We start from the raw sequence: 18,839 nt of genomic DNA on the forward strand, positions 1-18,839 counted from the left end.
AGTGACTGCCCCATTTGAACAACCAAAATGATTTGGCTTATCGCAACACTTCAGTTTTTTTTCTCTTTTACATCTAACAAACAAGGACCCACTCCAGTGGTTCGCCCAATTTAAAGCTAAAACAGGAGTCTAAACATGAGAATCCATGTTGCTTTTTTTACAGCTGAAATCATAATGGCTTCCTTGACTTTTATTGGCACAACTCTGGTCCTCATGTTGACAAATGGCAATAACCGGCTCCAAAGGCTATCAAAAGCCTAGAATCAAGACTAGACTACCGCAAGCTCTCTAATACCTGCAATAAGGAAGATATTGAACACACCTAATCAGAAACACCTGTGAAGCCACCTGTCCCAAACATTACGGTGCTCTGAAATGGGAGAGCTATGTATAAAAAGTGCTATAATTTCGACATGGTGAAACCATAATGTATAAAAATACCCTACAAGCTGAGGATCTGCATTTTAACCGCGTGTGAATTGTTTGACTACAAATCTAAAATTGTGGAGTACAAAGCCAAATGGGGGAAAATAAAAAAACAAAACAAACTCTGTCCCATTATGGAGGGCACTGTACACAAAGGTTGGGAATATGGGCAGAAAGGCACACAGAAACACATAACTTGTAGGAGTAAAGATGGAAAAGGAAAGAACACAGATGATGACCTGAGCACAAAGTGAGTGTTGGAACTCAGGTGAACTGAGCACAAAGTGAGCGTTGAAACTCAGATGAACTGAGCACAAAGTGAGCGTTGAAACTCAGATGATGAACTGAACACAAGGCGAGCGTTGGCTGTGAATATCCCAACAGAGGCCGGGTCCCTGTGCTCTCACCTGTGCTCCCATTGGTTGCAGGCTGGTGGTGCTGCCCAGCTCCTCCTCTCGGAAGGGGGCAGTGGGCGGGGCCTTGCTGGGGGAGGAGGGCATTGCGAAGGACTCCAGCTGCCGCAGGTCCAGCATGGACTTCACCTTCAGCTCCATGCTGCCGATTCGGCGGGACCAGCGCCGACGGGGGCGACGGCCAGTGGCCTCAGGCAGGACGGGTGTCTCCGCCTGCCTGCCCCCACTCGGGTCCTGCAAGAGGCATATGCAACATGAGGGTGGGGCAGCAGGGGGTGACGTCTGCTGCAGCACAATGCCTTTCCAGGAAGCAGTAACACATTATAAGCTTTCAGGAAGAACGAAAACCTTAATGTGTTCTTAAGGAAGGAAGAATAGGGGGAGACTGAATGAGGGGAAGACAGATGGAGGGAAAGACAAGCGAGAAGATTCTAAACTTAAGAAACTTAAAACAGAAAGGAACTACTCACCATTTTCAGTTTCCTGTGTGAGCCGTCATCTGAAAACACAGAGCGCACACTGTTCAGAGTTGTGTACGGGAAGAATAAACAGGCATGTGTTTGATATCGGAGTGCTAGTCTGAGGGCAGAAAAACATGACCTTGTTTGAATATGAAGCCTCCTTCAGTCAACAATGAACAGATACTCTGCAGTGGTTTGATGAGCATGACAATGATGTCATCTATATGCCATGGGCTCAGTAACCGGATCTGAACCCAACTGAGCATTTATAGAAGATTCTGGAAGTTCAGGAATGATGACTGATTACATGGAGTTGAATGACTTTCCTGAGGAGGAATGGTGCTGTATCCATACTGCAGAAATCCAGTTTCGGGTATATTCTACAGCACAGCAGATATAAGCCATTCTGGCAGCACATGGGGGCCCAATGCCCAAATTAATGACTTCATATTGGTGTTTCCCCCTTTTGGGCAACTACCTGTACCTAACACACTAATATCCTTAAAAACCCCTCAAAACAAGCCCTTGGGTCACATTTACAGTAAGGCAATGACAACCCAAATGCTTAGTCATGGATAAAAACCCTTAGTCAGCTGAACCTGAAGCTGACTGACTAAACACCCCTAATACAAAGCAGCTCCATACTAGCCCTGCTTAACAATAAACTATCAGAGTAAAACAAAATATTAAACAAACTGAAACCTATGTGGAATATTTTAATATCACATCACCAACATGTGAATTCTATTGTACTGTACCATAAAGAGACACTATACACTAGCTGATTATCCCTACTTCATCATGTCTAATTACAGGCTCAGTGACCACACCACTGTATAAGGCAAACACAAAAACTCATGCGTGCCTAAATAAAAAGGTTTACTGTATGTGGTTAAGGAGAGAGCACTAGCTACCTGTCTCTTCCGTAGTGCTGTTGCAGGAGGAGATGGGAACTGAGATCTCATCTGGGCCTTCCTCCTCCTCCTCTTCAATGCCATCTTCCTCCACCTCCTTGTCACTGTCGGAGGACAAGGTGACCAGGGCCGGGGCGCTATAAACCTCTCGCCTGGTACTGCAGACAGGAGGGTGAACACTCATCACTACTGGGAGACTGCTTGCTCAGAGAACCTGTAGCTCTGGAAATGTTGCATACCTGCATATCATATCTGTGTTTATAGGAGTGAGTCAAATTGTGTTTGTGTGTGCGTGTGCATTTGGGTGTGTTTGTGAGTGCGTGTGTTTACGCGTGTTTACGTGTATATGATACCTGTGAGCGGTGGGTTTGTGAGTGTGTGTGTGTGCGTGTGTGCGCGTGTGTTCACGTGTATAGGGTACCTGTGAGTGGTGGGTTTGTGAGTGTGTGTGTGTGTGTGTGTGCGTGTGTTTACGTGTATAGGGTACCTGTGAGTGGTGGGTTTGTGAGTGTGTGTGTGTGTGTGTGCGTGTGTGTGTGTGTGTATGTGCGTGTGTATGTGCGTGTGTTTACGTGTATAGGGTACCTGTGAGCGGTGTGTTTGTGAGTGTGTGTGTGTGTGTGTGCGTGTGTGTGCGTGTATGTGCGTGTGTTCACGTGTATAGGGTACCTGTGAGTGGTGTGTTTGTGAGTGTGTGTGAGTGCGTGTGTGCGTGTGTTTACGTGTGTTCATGTGTATAGGGTACCTGTGAGTGGTGTGTTTGTGAGTGTGTGTGAGTGCGTGTGTGTATGTGCGTGTGTTTACGTGTATAGGGTACCTGTGAGTGGTGGGTTTGTGAGTGTGTGAGTGGTGTGTGTGTGTGCGTGTGTTTACGTGTATAGGGTACCTGTGAGTGGTGTGTGTGTTTACGTGTGTTTACGTGTATAGGGTACCTGTGAGCGGTGTGTTTGTGAGTGCGTGAGTGCGTGCGTGTGTATGTGCGTGTGTTCATGTGTATAGGGTACCTGTGAGTGGTGTGTTTGTGTGTGTGAGTGCGTGTGTGTGTGTGTGCGTGTGTTTACGTGTATGGGGTACCTGTGAGCGGTGGGTTTGTGTGTGAGTGCGTGTGTGTGCGTGTGTATGTGCGTGTGTTTATGTGTATGGGGTACCTGTGAGTGGTGGGTTTGTGAGTGCGTGTGAGTGCGTGTGTTTACGTGTGTTTACGTGTATATGATACCTGTGAGCGGTGGGTTTGTGAGTGTGTGTGAGTGCGTGTGTGTGTGTGTGCGTGTGTTTACGTGTATGGGGTACCTGTGAGTGGTGTGTTTGTGAGTGTGTGTGTGTGTGTGTGTGTGAGTGCGTGTGTGTGTGTGCGTGTGTTTACGTGTATAGGGTACCTGTGAGCGGTGGGTTTGTGAGTGTGTGTGAGTGCGTGTGTGTGTGTGCGTGTGTTTACGTGTATAGGGTACCTGTGAGCGGTGTGTTTGTGAGTGTGTGTGAGTGCGTGTGTGTGTGTGAGTGCGTGTGTGTGTTTACGTGTGTTTACGTGTGTTTACGTGTATAGGGTACCTGTGAGCGGTGGGTTTGTGAGTGTGTGTGTGTGAGTGTGTGTGTGTGTGTGTGTGAGTGTGTGCGCGTGTGTATGTGCGTGTGTTTACGTGTATAGGGTACCTGTGAGTGGTGTGTGTGTGCGCGCGTGTGTTTACGTGTATGGGGTACCTGTGAGCGGTGGGTTTGTGGGCTGGAGTCCTCTGTGCTGGCTTCCCCTTCTGTCTGAGCTCAGAGAGGCGCTGCCTCATGCGGATGGTGAGCTCGGGGTTCAGGCGCCAGATGAAGATGCAGCTGAACACAGAGACAGGGTCAGAGCACAGGCCCACACGCCCCAGCCTTAGATACAGTAATAAGCACACTGACAATCTACATGTACACACACACGTTTATAAATAACACACACTAATAAACTCATCACACTACCAAACACATAAATAAATGAAGTTCATTTAAAATGCTTAATGCGTTCATTTTTTTCATTGCAATTGAAATCACTTTCCCCTTAATACCAATTTCCACCAAGTGGACATTTTCTATATGTTGTCAATATTCTCCATAGCACAGGGACATGTCAAACCCTGGGACAATGGACTGTTGACTGTTGCCACTTCAAAATGAGTTTTTACTGTCCTGGTAATGTATTGAAAAAAAATTAATTAATTAATTAATTAATTTAGATAATTTGGTTGTCACTACTTTTCCCTCTCAAAGGAAGAACAGACAATTCACTGTCCTCCTAAGGGGGGACTGTCTTCAGACCTCCAAACGGCCATCTTAGCCACCCCACGCACTGCACCACATGCCTCACCCCTTAAACCACTGTGGTTTTCTACTGTGTCCTATGTAAGTTAAATTGACTGAAAAAACTGCATATTGAGGGTGTCCCAGTGTTATAGAAGGCCTATTATATAGAAACTAACAGCAAATTACATCAACACTTCAGCACTGTCCCATCCAAGATGACTGAAATATGGCTCGGCTTCCATTAATGCCACATAAATTAAAACTTCTGCCAGAACGACCTGCGTAATACCCTGGAAACAGTCACTGTAAAGCTAACCACGTATATCAGATGCAAACGACATGCAAATGCCTGATACATCATTCAGCATATAAGAATGACTAAATATGTGACATCTGAATCATTAATGTGCCGTGAAATACTCCAATAACATTTTAATGGTAATTTATCTTGTTAATAGTTGAAATAGTATTAACTCCACACTACTTATACAATTTTCAGGCAACGTCTTTTCCTGTTTCTTGGATTTTTCAGTATTAATGACCAAAATTTAAGTCTGGTTTAGCAGATGTGCACAAGCCCTAAAACTGGCCAAGTGCATTTGACTGAATCCAGGTAATTTCACTTGAATTACACGAGTTTCTGTGTTTTCTTTACCTTTGAAATAATAAATATTGTTTTTTTTCAAAGCTCTTGAACAAATTTTATAAATGCAATTAATTGCAATTGTACATCAATATAAACACACACACACGCACACACAAACACACACACACTAACCTGTCTCCTGAGACAGAGATGAGATGCTTGCAGTCATTGGTGAACTTCATCCCTGTGACAACCTCTGTAACCATACAACAGTTAACAGGAAGTTACTAGTGAAGCATTATGAAAAATAAGGAACAGGTCAGTGGTGGCTTATTTAAAGATAAATAGTTTTCAACTTTAGAGGAATCATCCTACCCAGCTGGTGAGAAGTGTCCACACAGTGATTTGGTGTGTTCATGACAGAAGACTTGTTTTTCTGCCCTCACTGTTTGTACTTTTGTATTTTCATGCCATCAACAGTACATCACATTTCTACATCACATTTCAGCCAAAAAGAAAAAGATAATCTCACTGGATGGAGTCTTTTGACAGACTTGACTGGCTGACGGTGATTGATCGACAAATTGATAAAGTAATGGATAAATATTATGACCAACTGACTTACAGGGAAATGGATTCAGTAACAAAATAACTGAAAGTGCTGTTTTACCAGAGTGCCCGAACATAGTAGCCACACATTCTCCTGAGTAGAAGTCGAAGATGCTGAGGTTTTTATCTGAACAGCTGGTTGCTACATACATCCCTGATGGATCAGTCTGGACCTGTGGAGGGTCAACAACAAGGGAGTTAACATCACTAGCATGCATCTACATCCACTATGCTAAGGGCTAACACCACTATGATACATCTAATGTCAGTACGCTAAGGGTCAACACACCCCTTTAGATTCACTACACAATGGGCTAACACTACGCAGACACATATACATTCACTATGGTAAGTGCTAACTGCACTCAAACCTGTCCTCATGTACTATACTACGTGCTAAAATCATTCAGACCCTTCTGCGCTGACTATGCTCAGGGAATACCTTGCCTTTAAGGGAATACAAAACACGTTTTTGCCTTGAGGGAATTTCTTCACATTTGGCACACACGTCCACTTGGACTCAAGGATGAACTGATTAGATTTTGGTGGTCAATGGTCAAAGCTCAAGGTCACTGTGACCTCACAAAACACGCTTTTGGCCATAACTCAAGAATTCATAAGCTAATTATGACAAAGTTTCACACAAATGTTTAATAGGATAAAATTATGAAGTGATGACATTTTATATCCAAACGGTCAATCTAGCCAGGAAAAGGAAGCAGGGAAGGAGTGAATTACCACATGCATGAAGCCTTGATGAAGCAATGACATTTTATATCCAAACTGGCTACTGGTTGGCAGAGGCATACAACCGCGAGGCGGTATTTCTAGTTCTAAATATATTCACTAAGAGATAATACTACAAAGTATTCCTTGAATAGCCCCTTTCGCTTAACTAAGGTTGCTTCACAGAGTATAGCAATGTACATACATATACACACAATGAGAAGAAAACAAAAAGTAATTTCAAACTGTCAACCTCTGGCATTAGAGTAGCAATGCAGAGGTAAACAACTGTATGGTCACAATACTCTCAGGCTACAGCAAGCATCTGAATGACTTCAGTAAGCATCGGTCTGTGAATGGGAAGTCCATATTTTAATTGGCCATTATGTTTACCTTATTATGTTTAAGACAGTGAATTCAGACATACAAATATGGCTAGGAGTATGGAGGGGCCTGGAAGAGACACACCCCATCCCACACCCAAACAGGAAGACACATCCTGCCACACACACACAGACACACACACACACACACACACACACGCACACAGACAGACACACACACACAGATAAACAGACAGACAAAGAGACAGACAGACAGACAGACAGACAGAGACAGAGAGACAGACAGACAGAGACAGACGGAGACACAGAAAGACACAGATAGACAAACAGACAGACAGACAGACAGACAGAGACACACAGGCACACACACATACTAACAGACAGACAGACAGACACACAGAAAGACACAAACAGACAGAGACACACAGACAGACAGAGGCAGACAGAGACACAGACAGACACACAGAAAGACACAGACAGAGACACAGACATACACACACATACAGACATACAGATACACAGAAAGACACAGACAGACAGACACACAGACCTTGATGAGGGTCCCGTCCTCCCCCTGGGACCCCTTGTACAGCTTCTTCTGTTTGCCGTTGCTGATGTTGAAGATCCTGGGGGGGCGAGCAGAAACACACACCTCACAACAGAGCCACAGGCACAACCCAAACCCTGAAACGCAGTAGAAACCCCCCACCTCACACACAGCCCCTGCCACTCTGAAAATCTTCCTAGTTCATCTCCAGGATGCTTTTTGAAGGCCATTATAACCTAGGAACAGTGTGTGGTGGGAAGTCACTAAACATTTCAACCGGTTCCATATGAAACCACCTATATCTTGGTTCAACCCAATAAACCCAACATGTGGGAAAGCCATGTAAGATATGACAAAGATAAAACTAACTCCTTCTAGTTTAGGCATTTCTCCACAAGACAACCTCTGGTTTACCATTAAGATTTTGCACAAGTAAAAGTTTTGGCCCAGAATTTTTTCAAAACTTAAAAAAATTAAAAACCTCAGTGCAACTTGCGCCGAATGCATTCGCTATACTCAGCTGCCTCCTCTTATTGTCCACAAGGGGGCACTACAACAGGATTTTGTGGTGTCTGGAGCGACGCACAGCAACACCATGCATAGAGGAGCCCAGGGGAAGCCACAGCACTCAGCTTCGATGTGCATATTCACTTATGTAACCTCAACAGTGCCTCTTGTTCCCAATGAAACTGAATTACTGTAATTGAATCTGGTACTGAGTCGAACAGAGAGCAGGTTCTCAAAAGCTATTTAATTCATAACAACTTAACATCTCCATTGGCATTTCAACAGTCCAATCATTCAAACTCTGTACATTTCATTATGAGTCTGTGTTACATATTCAGTATTAGAACACAGTGTGCCCCTTCATATGCTTGACAGACTGGTTATTTTCCTGGCCAATGACTTCAATGTGCCATGACCTTTCAAGTGCTGGGTGCTCAGTTTGTACTCAATACATGAAGAGACGCCAATTAAGATTTTGACCTCAACATACAGGGCAAATCAAATCATGAACAGAAAGAAATGAAATGGTTTCTGATGTTAATGCAGGTCTAAGTTCGGAAAGGTTTTTTGGCCCAGTGAACGGACTCCTTCAGTTCATAAGAGTTGGGACAGGCACCATCATTTGGGTCTGCGGTCCACTCAATGGTGCTACACTGTTGTGAAGCCCAATGAATACGTAGGTGAGGACTTCCCTGAGTGCTTTATATTATGTACAGGAAAATCAAGAAGAAAGGGAGTTGCATACAACAGCCAACACCTGATGTAAGGCAGAGAATGCGTGTACGTGGATATGTGTGTGTGTGAGAGTATGAGAGAGAGAGAGAGAGAGAGAGGGAGGGAGGGAGGGAGGGGGGGAGGAGGGAGAGGGAGGGAGGGAGGGGGGGAGGAGGGAGAGGGAGGGAAGGAGGGAGGGAGAGAGAGAGAGAGACCGGGAGGGGGAGAGGGGGAGGGAGAGGGTAAGAGAGAGAGTAAGGGGTGGGGGGGTGGAACAGATGGAGAGGCGGGTGTGGTTTGGTGCATGGGGGCTGCAGCCTTCTTGAATAACAGACTTACCCATTAGGACTTCTAACCCCACCTGAGTGAGCACTAATCCCCCACAATCCGACCCCTCCCAGACAGCAGCCAAACCACATGTCCTGCACCAAGTGTATGAAGCTAAGCAGGTGTGGGCCTGGTTAGTTTTTGGATGAGAGACAAGAACCCAGAAAAACAATCGCATTGCAGGATTGCTGCAAATGGTGTTGTGGATCAGCAGGGAATAGGCTTCCCCTAGGGTCAAATAAACTCCACTGTCCCAGTGCAGTAATAAAACCCCGGTCTCTGACAAGACATTAAGAGGCAGTAACATGACTCATACTGCTCAATAAAGATCCCATGGCACTTATTGCAAAGTGAAGGCAGTTCCAAGATGTCCCGGCAAAATCCCCAACCTGACTCTCCTGCTTCACCAAAGAAATAATCAGCTCCTGTATCCTTGTGACTCTGAACAGTAATATTATTACTACTGCGTGTGCAACATTTGAGCACTAATACCATCCTTTGTGCGACAACTGACCACCCAGAGTGCTGAGCACACGCATGCACAGACGCACACATGGCTGCACGCATGGACGGACGCATGGATGCACGCATGGACGGACGCATGGATGCACGCATGGACGGACGCATGGATGCACGCATGGACGGACGCATGGACGGACGCATGGACGGACGCATGGATGCACGCATGGACGGACGCATGGCTGCACGCATGGACGGACGCATGGATGCACGCATGGACAGACGCATGGATGCACGCATGGACGGACGCATGGATGCACGCATGGACGGACGCATGGATGCACACATGGACGGACGCATGGATGCACGCATGGACGGACGCATGGACGCTAGCATGGACGGACGCATGGATGCACGCATGGACGCAGGTGCGTGGACGCAGGCGCATGGACGGACGCATGGATGCACGCATGGACGCAGGTGCATGGACGCAGGCACATGGAGGCAGGTGCATGGACGCAGGCGCATGGACGCAGGCGCATGGACGCAGGTGCATCGACGCAGGAGACGCAGGCGCACGAATGCATGCAAGGACGCAGGTGCACGCACCTAATGCAGCGGTCCTGGCAGCTGATGGCAGCGTATTTGCGGGTGGGGTCCACGTCCATGTCATACAGGGTGGTCTTGCGCACAATGTGGTGTGTGCGGGTGAATTCAGTCCCTTCACTAGTCTGTAGGGGGGCAGAAAAAAGATATTCAGCATTGATTTATTACTACTGACAAACAGCAACTTGCCAAAAACCAAGCTTACTACACAACAGACAAGGCTAGGAAAACAAAGTAGGGTCTGTGTATCCTTAAAACTGCATCTCCACATGCCTTTAACAGTCATAGAACAGACCTGCAACAATGACTTCTGGACTTTAAACAAGGTTTGAACTAAAATGGGTCCAACACAATCCTTGTTTAATATATTTCACACCAATATATTTGCACTTAATCCAAATAATCAGAAGATCATTCTGCACAATCCCCGTGTGATCTGAATGTCGCAGATATGATCACAAACTGGTCCAAACTAGCAGCTATGAGGATCTGTAGAAATAGTGAGGGATTCCTCACAAATCCAGTACAGTGTTCGTAACGGTCCAGCTGGTATGAAACAGAGTTCTTTTAAATCTTGGCTGTGTGAGTCATTCAAGTATCTGCTAATCAAATAAATCATATAAAAAGCAATCATGAACAGTATAAATGAATTAATAAACAGTCCAACTGAATCACTAAGGATTTCCCATATTAAGTCTAAAAGCCTGTACCACCATCTTGGCTCTGGTGGTTATTTTCTCCTCTCTAAAGAGGGGCCACGATCCTCCAGACCCGATGGGGCCTGTATCCACAATATGACAGTTAAAGGAAACCAACCTCCTCTGGGAAAAAAACATGAAATAAAATTTAAAAAGCTGGAGCCATTGTTTATAAAAAATAAATTAAAAATCTCAGCAGGAATATATTACAGAATTGTTGGCTCTCTGGCTTCAAAGCCTCCATTCTGAAAAAAGAGATTTTGGGGACAGAAAGCAGCAATCCCAGAGTGCACTTCTGCACTGCATTTATAAGCAAAAGCCACAGCAGTTTTAAGGGAATAATGATACAGCACCCAAGAAATTTAAAAAAAGGAACCAAAAGCGATCTTGATTTCTCAGCCTCTGCATTATGAGTTCATGGTTTTTTCCTGACGAGGTTCCCGTTAAACTGATGGAATCACACACAGCTGATGGACTCACACACTAGTCACATGGCCAACTTCATTTCATGACATAATGTGCCAAATGCAAACACCTCGTCTGGACTCTTCTTGGAGAATTTCACCATTTCTACAACATTTCCATCTACTGTACAGGAGTTCCGACCACATTTATAAACATGGCATGAGACATATCAATAACATCTTCCCACTGTAGCAAAGACATATAAATGTATTAATTCCACTGTTCCATAGAGTTATTTCTTACGTCTTCTTGGTTTCACATATTATATTATATTATATTATATTATATTATATTATAAGCTATGCGCAGTTCTGTTCTCGGTGATAATGAGGGTTGCCCAGACAGTAAAGCTAAAATTATATTCAACTCTTGCTTCTATGAGTTATAACTATGCACAGGCATGTGCCAATATTACACTTTTAATAGTTACAACACAGTATTATATCCTGGTCAACATTAATGTAATAGTTTCAAACCATGCAGGATGAACTGTTTTCAGCACACTAAATTAAATGCTGAGCTTTTCTGAGGGAAAGAAATAAGCTTTGAAGTAAGAGTTGTGAAGTCCTCCTTAAATCCTTGAAGAGATTTTAAATGAGATTCGGAGGCAAACACAATACAACAGGGTCCTTAGTACAGCAACACAAACAGCACTTTGTACAGTTTCAGCTTTAACAACAAACTAAAGCCTGTACTGATGAATCTTGCCCATTTCTGCAGCCCATCTGCACTTGTTAGCTGTAAACATGTAGCTTCAGGCCAGCCAGCCATCGGGGGCTGGCCCAGGCGGTGCCAAGGGAATTCTGGGAATGGCCCGTCTGACAGTGGCAGAACAGGCTTCCCAAAAGGTGCCCTGAACCTTACCAGGTTATGTAGCTTATATGAAAACTGTAGGTAATCAGAGCACTAATTTAGTTAGGGAAATGGCGAGCATTGTTGGGCTGAATGGCCTGTTCTCGTCATTATATTATGTTATGTTAAAACACAAAAGTAAAAATGTGTATTTCAGCTAATATTTCTGTGGGCACACTGAAGTGCTAATTGGCCACCTTTACACATGATGTAACTGCTCCCTTTGCCTGTATAGCCTACTAAGGCCATATTCTTTAGTCATTTCAAAATTTCATTTTGTGATGCCCTACAGTGGTTGGCAAAAATGTGCCAACTTTGATTGCTACACTGAAAAGTATGGTTACAGTTACAGGCAGAATGCTTTAACTTGGTGAGTTGCTGTAGCTATGGTGACTAAAAGGCTTGCACCTTAAAGGCACGGTCTGAATTTCCTGCAAAGAAATGCTTTCCTCTTCATGCAAGTTTTGTTGACGGAGGAGGAACTGAGGAGGACCGCGGCGTAGCAGAATGTGGTTGTAAAGCTAGTGTAGTGGTCAGCCACCATGTTTCAAGTGAACACTGCAAAAATGAATTTTGTAATCACCTTGGTTTTCCAGGGTTTTAACATCACAGCTTAGAATAGTAGGCCAGGCTTGAGTTTTTGTGTCTTACCGATGCTAGCTATTTTGGTTTTCTAAAGTAAAATGCCAAGCGAGTGTCCTGTTTCTGTTCCTCATTATTGTGTTATTAAACAGTATATTCTTAAGTTCTTATGTCTATATGTGCAGATTTTTACTTCTTATTTTAGCCAGGGAGTGTCCCAAAGTCTTGCACATACTGCTGAAAGCTATTCTGTCAAATGGCTAAGGAGTTTGGTAAAAATTCCAGCTGATCCAAGATTTGTGTAACAGGGTGTGTACAGAGGTTACAATAATGATAGAGGGAGTTTGTGCATGCATGTGCGTGTCTGTGTGTGTGTGTGTGTCTGTGTGCATGCATGCATGTGTGTAAACGGCAGTGTGCAAGAGATCAGTAGAGTATGTGTGGGGAGGGAATGAGGTTGGCTAGCAGGTTCATACCTTCTGCGCAGTGCGGAAGTAGATGCTCTTGTCAGCACCACAGCTGATCATCCTCACCTTCCCCTCATTGGCTGATGAGAGAAGGCAGTTACCATGACAACAGGGGCTACCACAACACCGAGCAGAGCACAGCATAGCAATCCAATTCACTGCTGGCATGACCAAAGCTCTAGAGAGCTCTAAAAAGGAGAAGAGCTCTGGAAACTAAACTTAAACATCAAGGCTGAAGCTGAAACATTTAGACCCAGTTATTCCTTCACCAAAACGATCACACTGGCTCTCCAAGAACGGCCGTTATGCAGGAGAAACCGTGATTTCAGTGCAGAAGATTGCTGTGCAGAGGTGTGTGATGTCAGTGTGATGAACTGCAGATGTGTGTGATTTTAGAGTGATAGACTGTGTAGAAGTGTGTGTGATTTTAGAGTGATAGATTGTGTAGAAGTGTGTGTGATTTCAGTGTGACAGACTGTGTAGAAGTGTGTGATTTCAGTATGACAGACTGTGTAGAAGTATGTGTGATGTCAGTGTGATAGACTGTGTAGAAGTGTGTGTGATTTCAGTGTGATAGACTGTGTAGAAGTGTGTGTGATTTCAGTGTGATAGACTGTGTAGAAGTGTGTGATTTCAGTGTGATAGACTGTGTAGAAGTGTGCGTGATTTCAGTGTGATAGACTGTGTAGACCTGTGTGTGATTTCAGTGTGATAGACTGTGTAGAAGTGTGTGATTTCAGTATGACAGACTGTGTAGAAGTATGTGTGATTTCAGTGTGATAGACTGTGTAGAAGTGTGTGTGATTTCAGTGTGATAGACTGTATAGAAGTGTGCGTGATTTCAGTGTGATAGACTGTGTGGAAGTGTGTGATTTCAGTGTGACAGACTGTGTAGAAGTGTGTGAGATTTCAGTGTGATAGACTCTGTAGAAGTGTGTGTGATTTCAGTGTAACAGACTGTGTAGAAGTGTGTGTGATTTCAGTGTGATAGACTGTGTGGAAGTGTGTGATTTCAGTGTGACAGACTGTGTAGACCTGTGTGTGATTTCAGTGTGATAGACTCTGTAGAAGTGTGTGTGATTTCAGTGTAACAGACTGTGTAGAAGTGTGTGTGATTTCAGTGTGACAGACTGTGTAGAAGTGTGCGTGATTTCAGTGTGATAGACTGTGTAGACCTGTGTGTGATTTCAGTGTGACAGACTGTGTAGAAGTATGTGTGATTTCAGTGTGATAGACTGTGTAGAAGTGTGTGATTTCAGTGTGATAGACTGTAGAAGTGTGTGTGATTTCAGTGATAGACTGTGTAGAAGTGTCTGATTTCAGTGCGATAGACTCTGTAGAAGTGTGTGTGATTTCAGTGTGATAAACTCTGTAGAAGTGTGTGTGATTTCAGTGATAGACTGTGTAGAAGTGTGTGTGATTTCAGTGTGATAGACTGTAGAAGTGTGTGTGATTTCAGTGAGATAGACTCTGTAGAAGTGTGTGATTTCAGTGCGATAGACTCTGTAGAAATGTGCGTGATTTCAGTGTGATAAACTCTGTAGAAGTGTGTGTGATTTCAGTGATAGACTGTGTAGAAGTGTGTGTGATTTCAGTGTGATAGACTGTAGAAGTGTGTGTGATTTCAGTGAGATAGACTCTGTAGAAGTGTGTGTGTGATTTCAGTGCGATAGACTGTGTAGACCTGTGTGTGATTTCAGTGCGATAGACTCTGTAGAAGTGTGTGTGATTTCAGTGTGACCACGCTACAGTCAGCTCTGTGTCTCACCAGCAAAGCGGACCGCAGTGATGGAAGAGGAGTGTTCGTCCAGAGTCTGCAGCAGGCTATACTCCCGCTCGGCATCCAGGACGTGAATCAGGCGGTCTCGACTGGCTGTGGCCAGCAGCTTCAGCCCTGAGGAAACCAGCGACAAGCACAATCACTGCCAGCAAAGTCTCAGCCAATGAGCCCTCGGTGACATCACAATCAGGAAGAACAACACAGTCAACAACGAAGCAGTTTTCACTGTTTCCAGTACTTCTCCTGGACTTCACAAGGGCCAGGGAGGGTGGAATACACAGATAAAAGACCACACACATTCATACAGTAAAAGTAGAATGCACCTCTAACACTCAGGGGTGCCCTGTTTGCCCTGATAAAAAGTTGTACATCTCAAAAAGACCAGCCATTAAAAACTTTTGGCCAAATCAAATGTGAAACACGCTTCCTTGTGTGGAAAAACAAGCAGGGAGTGGCGCTATGGGCAGCTCATCCTGTTAAAACATTCGATATTCCCCTGGTAGGGAATATGAATCGTGCCAGTGTTCACTGTGGCCAGTAGCTTTCTGACATATAATTGGTTGTATCGTTGCCCAGGGAGGGAGGGATTCAGTTGGCTAGGACTACCGGTCTCATTGCTTGCCACTGACCCCTACTGGTCAGTCAGGTTCCCACATCCTGCTTGCTGAAGCAGGGACCCCATCTGCTGGAACTGAGCTCAATAAATGCATGGCTTCCTTCTCACTAAGACCTGTGCCCCCACATGTCGGCTCACTGGGATATCCTCAACCAAAAGGCCCTGAATCCCTTAACAGGCAAATAAAAAGAGAAATTCAGCAACCTTCTAATCAGCGTTTGAGCAAGAAGGACAAAGGACAAAAATACAACCTGGCTAATCCAGGAGAGAAAGAGTCCGAGCTCAAACCCCTAACCCCTCCTAACCCCTGACAGCCTGTCTCTCATTATCCACTCCCCCTCCCCCTCTCCACCACAAACATATGGCTAAGACTCTTGCTGTTAGCAAGCTGTCTGTGGACCTGCTGCTAGAAGCGGACAACGAAAAAAAACAACAACAACAAAAAAAAACAAGAATGATCAGAATTTTGTATCAATGATCTTAATCTCATGGTTTTACACTTTGTTTTCTGAGCGTATTGTGGATGCAGGGTATTCAGGATTTATATTCATTTATATTCATATTAAGTTTCCAGTTAGTAAAGTTCACTTGCTTTAGTACACTTGCTGGACTGGGAATGTAGTTGGCCAGTATTGCTCATATAATCAAGTGATCTCACTGTTCTCTTATACTGTAAATCACTCTGCCGAATTACACTAAGAGGTGGCAGACCTTTGAATATTTTCTTGTATTGGTGCTGCTCAACAAAATGTTGTAACTCAGGAGTAGGGAACCCAAATCCAGGAGCAACAGAAATTCTAGTATTTGCTACACCCAAAACCACAACTACATACCTGGATTAAGTATTTGGCTTAAGAGACACAGGCTGTGTCTGAAACAGCTTACTTGCCTACTACTGAGTATACGAGTTGCATACAAGTTGTATACTCAATTGAAGGCAAGTAAGCTGTTTCAGACACAGCCACAGGCCATATGAAAGTCTCACTCTCCTTATAAAAACAGGAAACAAGTGACCATGTGGCAGAACTAATCTGTGTTTTACTATTCAGATTCAGCACATTCAGGCTCAGACTAACAATAGACCTAACTGTACAATCAAGCTCGGACAGAAAAAATATATAACTGGCATTCTAGAACCAGGGTTGCCTACCCTTGCAGTAATCAATTTAGTTATTTACAGCCTACATTCTCACAGCATTATGACTTGGAGATGTGAGGACTGTGATTACCATATGGCTTGACGAGAGGATTTGGTCACAGCTGCACTCAGTAAAACTCAGGGAGGTCTGGGACTATTCCAAGCCTCACTCTGCCAAATAAGGACTAGGATCACTGAAACAGGCTGCCATGTTATGACACTGAAGCCCTGTTCTAGGACACCAAGATTAGCTTGGTGTAAATTCAACATGTAACGCACACAAATAACCCAATGCAGTCACGATGAGCATGAACCAATAGCAGCCACTCCTGGTGGATTCTGCACACTTGGCTTGAGGTGATGTGAGCTGTTGACAACTTGATAAAAAAACCTTCCACAGCAAAGCCCAATGATTTTGGCGGGGGGGGGGGGGGGGGGGGGCTGGAGCAAGAGGGTAGGGGGAATGGAGCAAGAGGGTAGAGGGTTATTCTTGGCTTCCCATGATAAATGATGCGTGTGAGCGGACAACAGAAAATGAAATGACGCAAATGAAAACACGAGTGCCCACACAGCAAGTTTCTACAGACAGATGTGAGGACTGAAGCGGGGGGGGGGTGTGGATAGACAACTGGTGGGGCCAAAAATGGCCCCGCCTCTTTGTGGGAGAGTGGACATCCTGCAGTTGACACTCTGGGAGGCTGCAGTGTCAGAGCTGATAATTCCATTTCGTTAACACCCCAACTCCCCCCGGAACACGCACGGCTCTCGCATACTTAGCAGGGCCCTCTATTGAAGCTGAACTCCGCTGCTGTGGCCGAAATTACTCCGAGCGCTTAACCTTACCGAAACAGGCCTCCCTCCTCCACTGCCAGATCACAGAACATGATAAGTGAATGCTTATGCTAGTCTGAGTCACACCTCTGCGGTAACCTGCACACAAATTCAGATAAAACGCAGAGGCGCACTGGTTCCCCTCCCACCTCATTTCCCCCCCAAAATGGTTTGTAAAAACACTCCAGATGTTGTAATAAGGCCGAGGGAAAGGGCGAGTTCTCTCCTGACATTAAAGCTCCGGTGTAGTGTTTGTGTTGGGAAGTGGTTTCGTGAGTCAGTCAAGTGTCGGTGACTCAGCGACTAGGAGGAGTGTGTCAGTGGCCCAGCATCCAAAAAAGGTTTGTCAAACTTACAGTAAGAGATGATTCAAATGAAGCCACAAATCAGAGTGGTGCGGTCTACATTTCTAACAAACTAATTCAAAGCAGAGGCTCTTCAACATTTTGTCCAAAGACACATTGACTCAAAACTGAATTTTCATACAAGTGTCGCGTAATGGCACAAGCTGAAATGAGTTAGTGAAAATGAAGGCTAACCTTTACTGGCATCTTTACCCTACGTGAGGGAAGCTGTTTATGAGTTTATTTCCAGATACACCTGCCCCATGTACCACTCTGTGATTCAGAATTTCATAACTTGCTGAGGTGCTTTACTGTATGCAGCTCTGAATAATGGTGTGAAACAGAACATAGGTATTACAGTGATTCAGCCCATTTTTGTGAAATCCTACTGTAAGACTTCAACGTGTTTAAGACTGTTAGGGCTTGCTCACCTGTCTCTGGTTTGGAGTACTCCAGGCATAGGATTTCTGCATCATGGGCCTCCACCTTCAGAATCTCTTCCATACTCTGGAGCTCGTGGATCCTGAAACGACAACAGCCAATGATCAGCGTGTGACCCTCCCCCACCGCCTAACACACTGCACTCTACTGTGCCACCTGCAGCCTCAAACACACTGTACTCTACTGTGCCACCTGCAGCCTCAAACACACTGCACTCTACTGTGCCACGTCACCCTCAAACACACTGCACTCTACTGTGCCAGCTGCAGCCTCAAACACACTCCACTCTACTGTGCCAGCTGCAGCCTCAAACACACTGCACTCTACTGTGCCACCTGCAGCCTCAAACACACTGCACTCTACTGTGCCACCTGCAGCCTCAAACACACTGCACTCTACTGTGCCACCTGCAGCCTCAAACACACTGCACTCTACTGTGCCACCTGCAGCCTCAAACACACCGCACTCTACTGTGCCACCTGCAGCCTCAAACACACTGCACTCTACTGTGCCAGCTGCAGCCTCAGACACACTGCACTCTACTGTGCCATGTCACCCTCAAACACACTGCACTCTACTGTGCCAGCTGCAGCCTCAAACACACTGCACTCTACTGTGCCATGTCACCCTCAAACACACTGCACTCTACTGCATCCAGCTGCAGCCTCAAACACACTGCACTCTACTGTGCCACGTCACCCTCAAACACACT

General features: G+C 45.0%; 1 protein-coding gene across 3 annotated transcripts in view; it reads right to left on the reverse strand.

Annotated features, from left to right (window-relative positions):
• The window catches only part of mapkbp1 (mitogen-activated protein kinase binding protein 1), a 73,321-nt gene that overhangs the window by 11,357 nt on the left and 43,125 nt on the right, over window positions 1–18,839 (reverse strand). For all 3 annotated transcript variants that reach the window (XM_035406515.1, XM_035406500.1, XM_035406507.1), the window contains 11 exons: window positions 18,118–18,209; window positions 14,746–14,871; window positions 12,987–13,057; window positions 9,917–10,038; window positions 7,304–7,379; window positions 5,745–5,856; window positions 5,267–5,330; window positions 3,913–4,035; window positions 2,215–2,372; window positions 1,310–1,338; window positions 834–1,073 (listed from right to left, as the gene is read on the reverse strand). In XM_035406515.1, the coding sequence (XP_035262406.1) occupies window positions 834–1,073; window positions 1,310–1,338; window positions 2,215–2,372; window positions 3,913–4,035; window positions 5,267–5,330; window positions 5,745–5,856; window positions 7,304–7,379; window positions 9,917–10,038; window positions 12,987–13,057; window positions 14,746–14,871; window positions 18,118–18,209 (1,213 nt within the window). The remainder of the gene's footprint in view (window positions 1–833; window positions 1,074–1,309; window positions 1,339–2,214; window positions 2,373–3,912; window positions 4,036–5,266; window positions 5,331–5,744; window positions 5,857–7,303; window positions 7,380–9,916; window positions 10,039–12,986; window positions 13,058–14,745; window positions 14,872–18,117; window positions 18,210–18,839) is intronic.

Source organism: Anguilla anguilla, chromosome 1 (assembly GCF_013347855.1).
Source record: "Anguilla anguilla isolate fAngAng1 chromosome 1, fAngAng1.pri, whole genome shotgun sequence".
Classification (NCBI taxonomy): domain Eukaryota; kingdom Metazoa; phylum Chordata; class Actinopteri; order Anguilliformes; family Anguillidae; genus Anguilla; species Anguilla anguilla.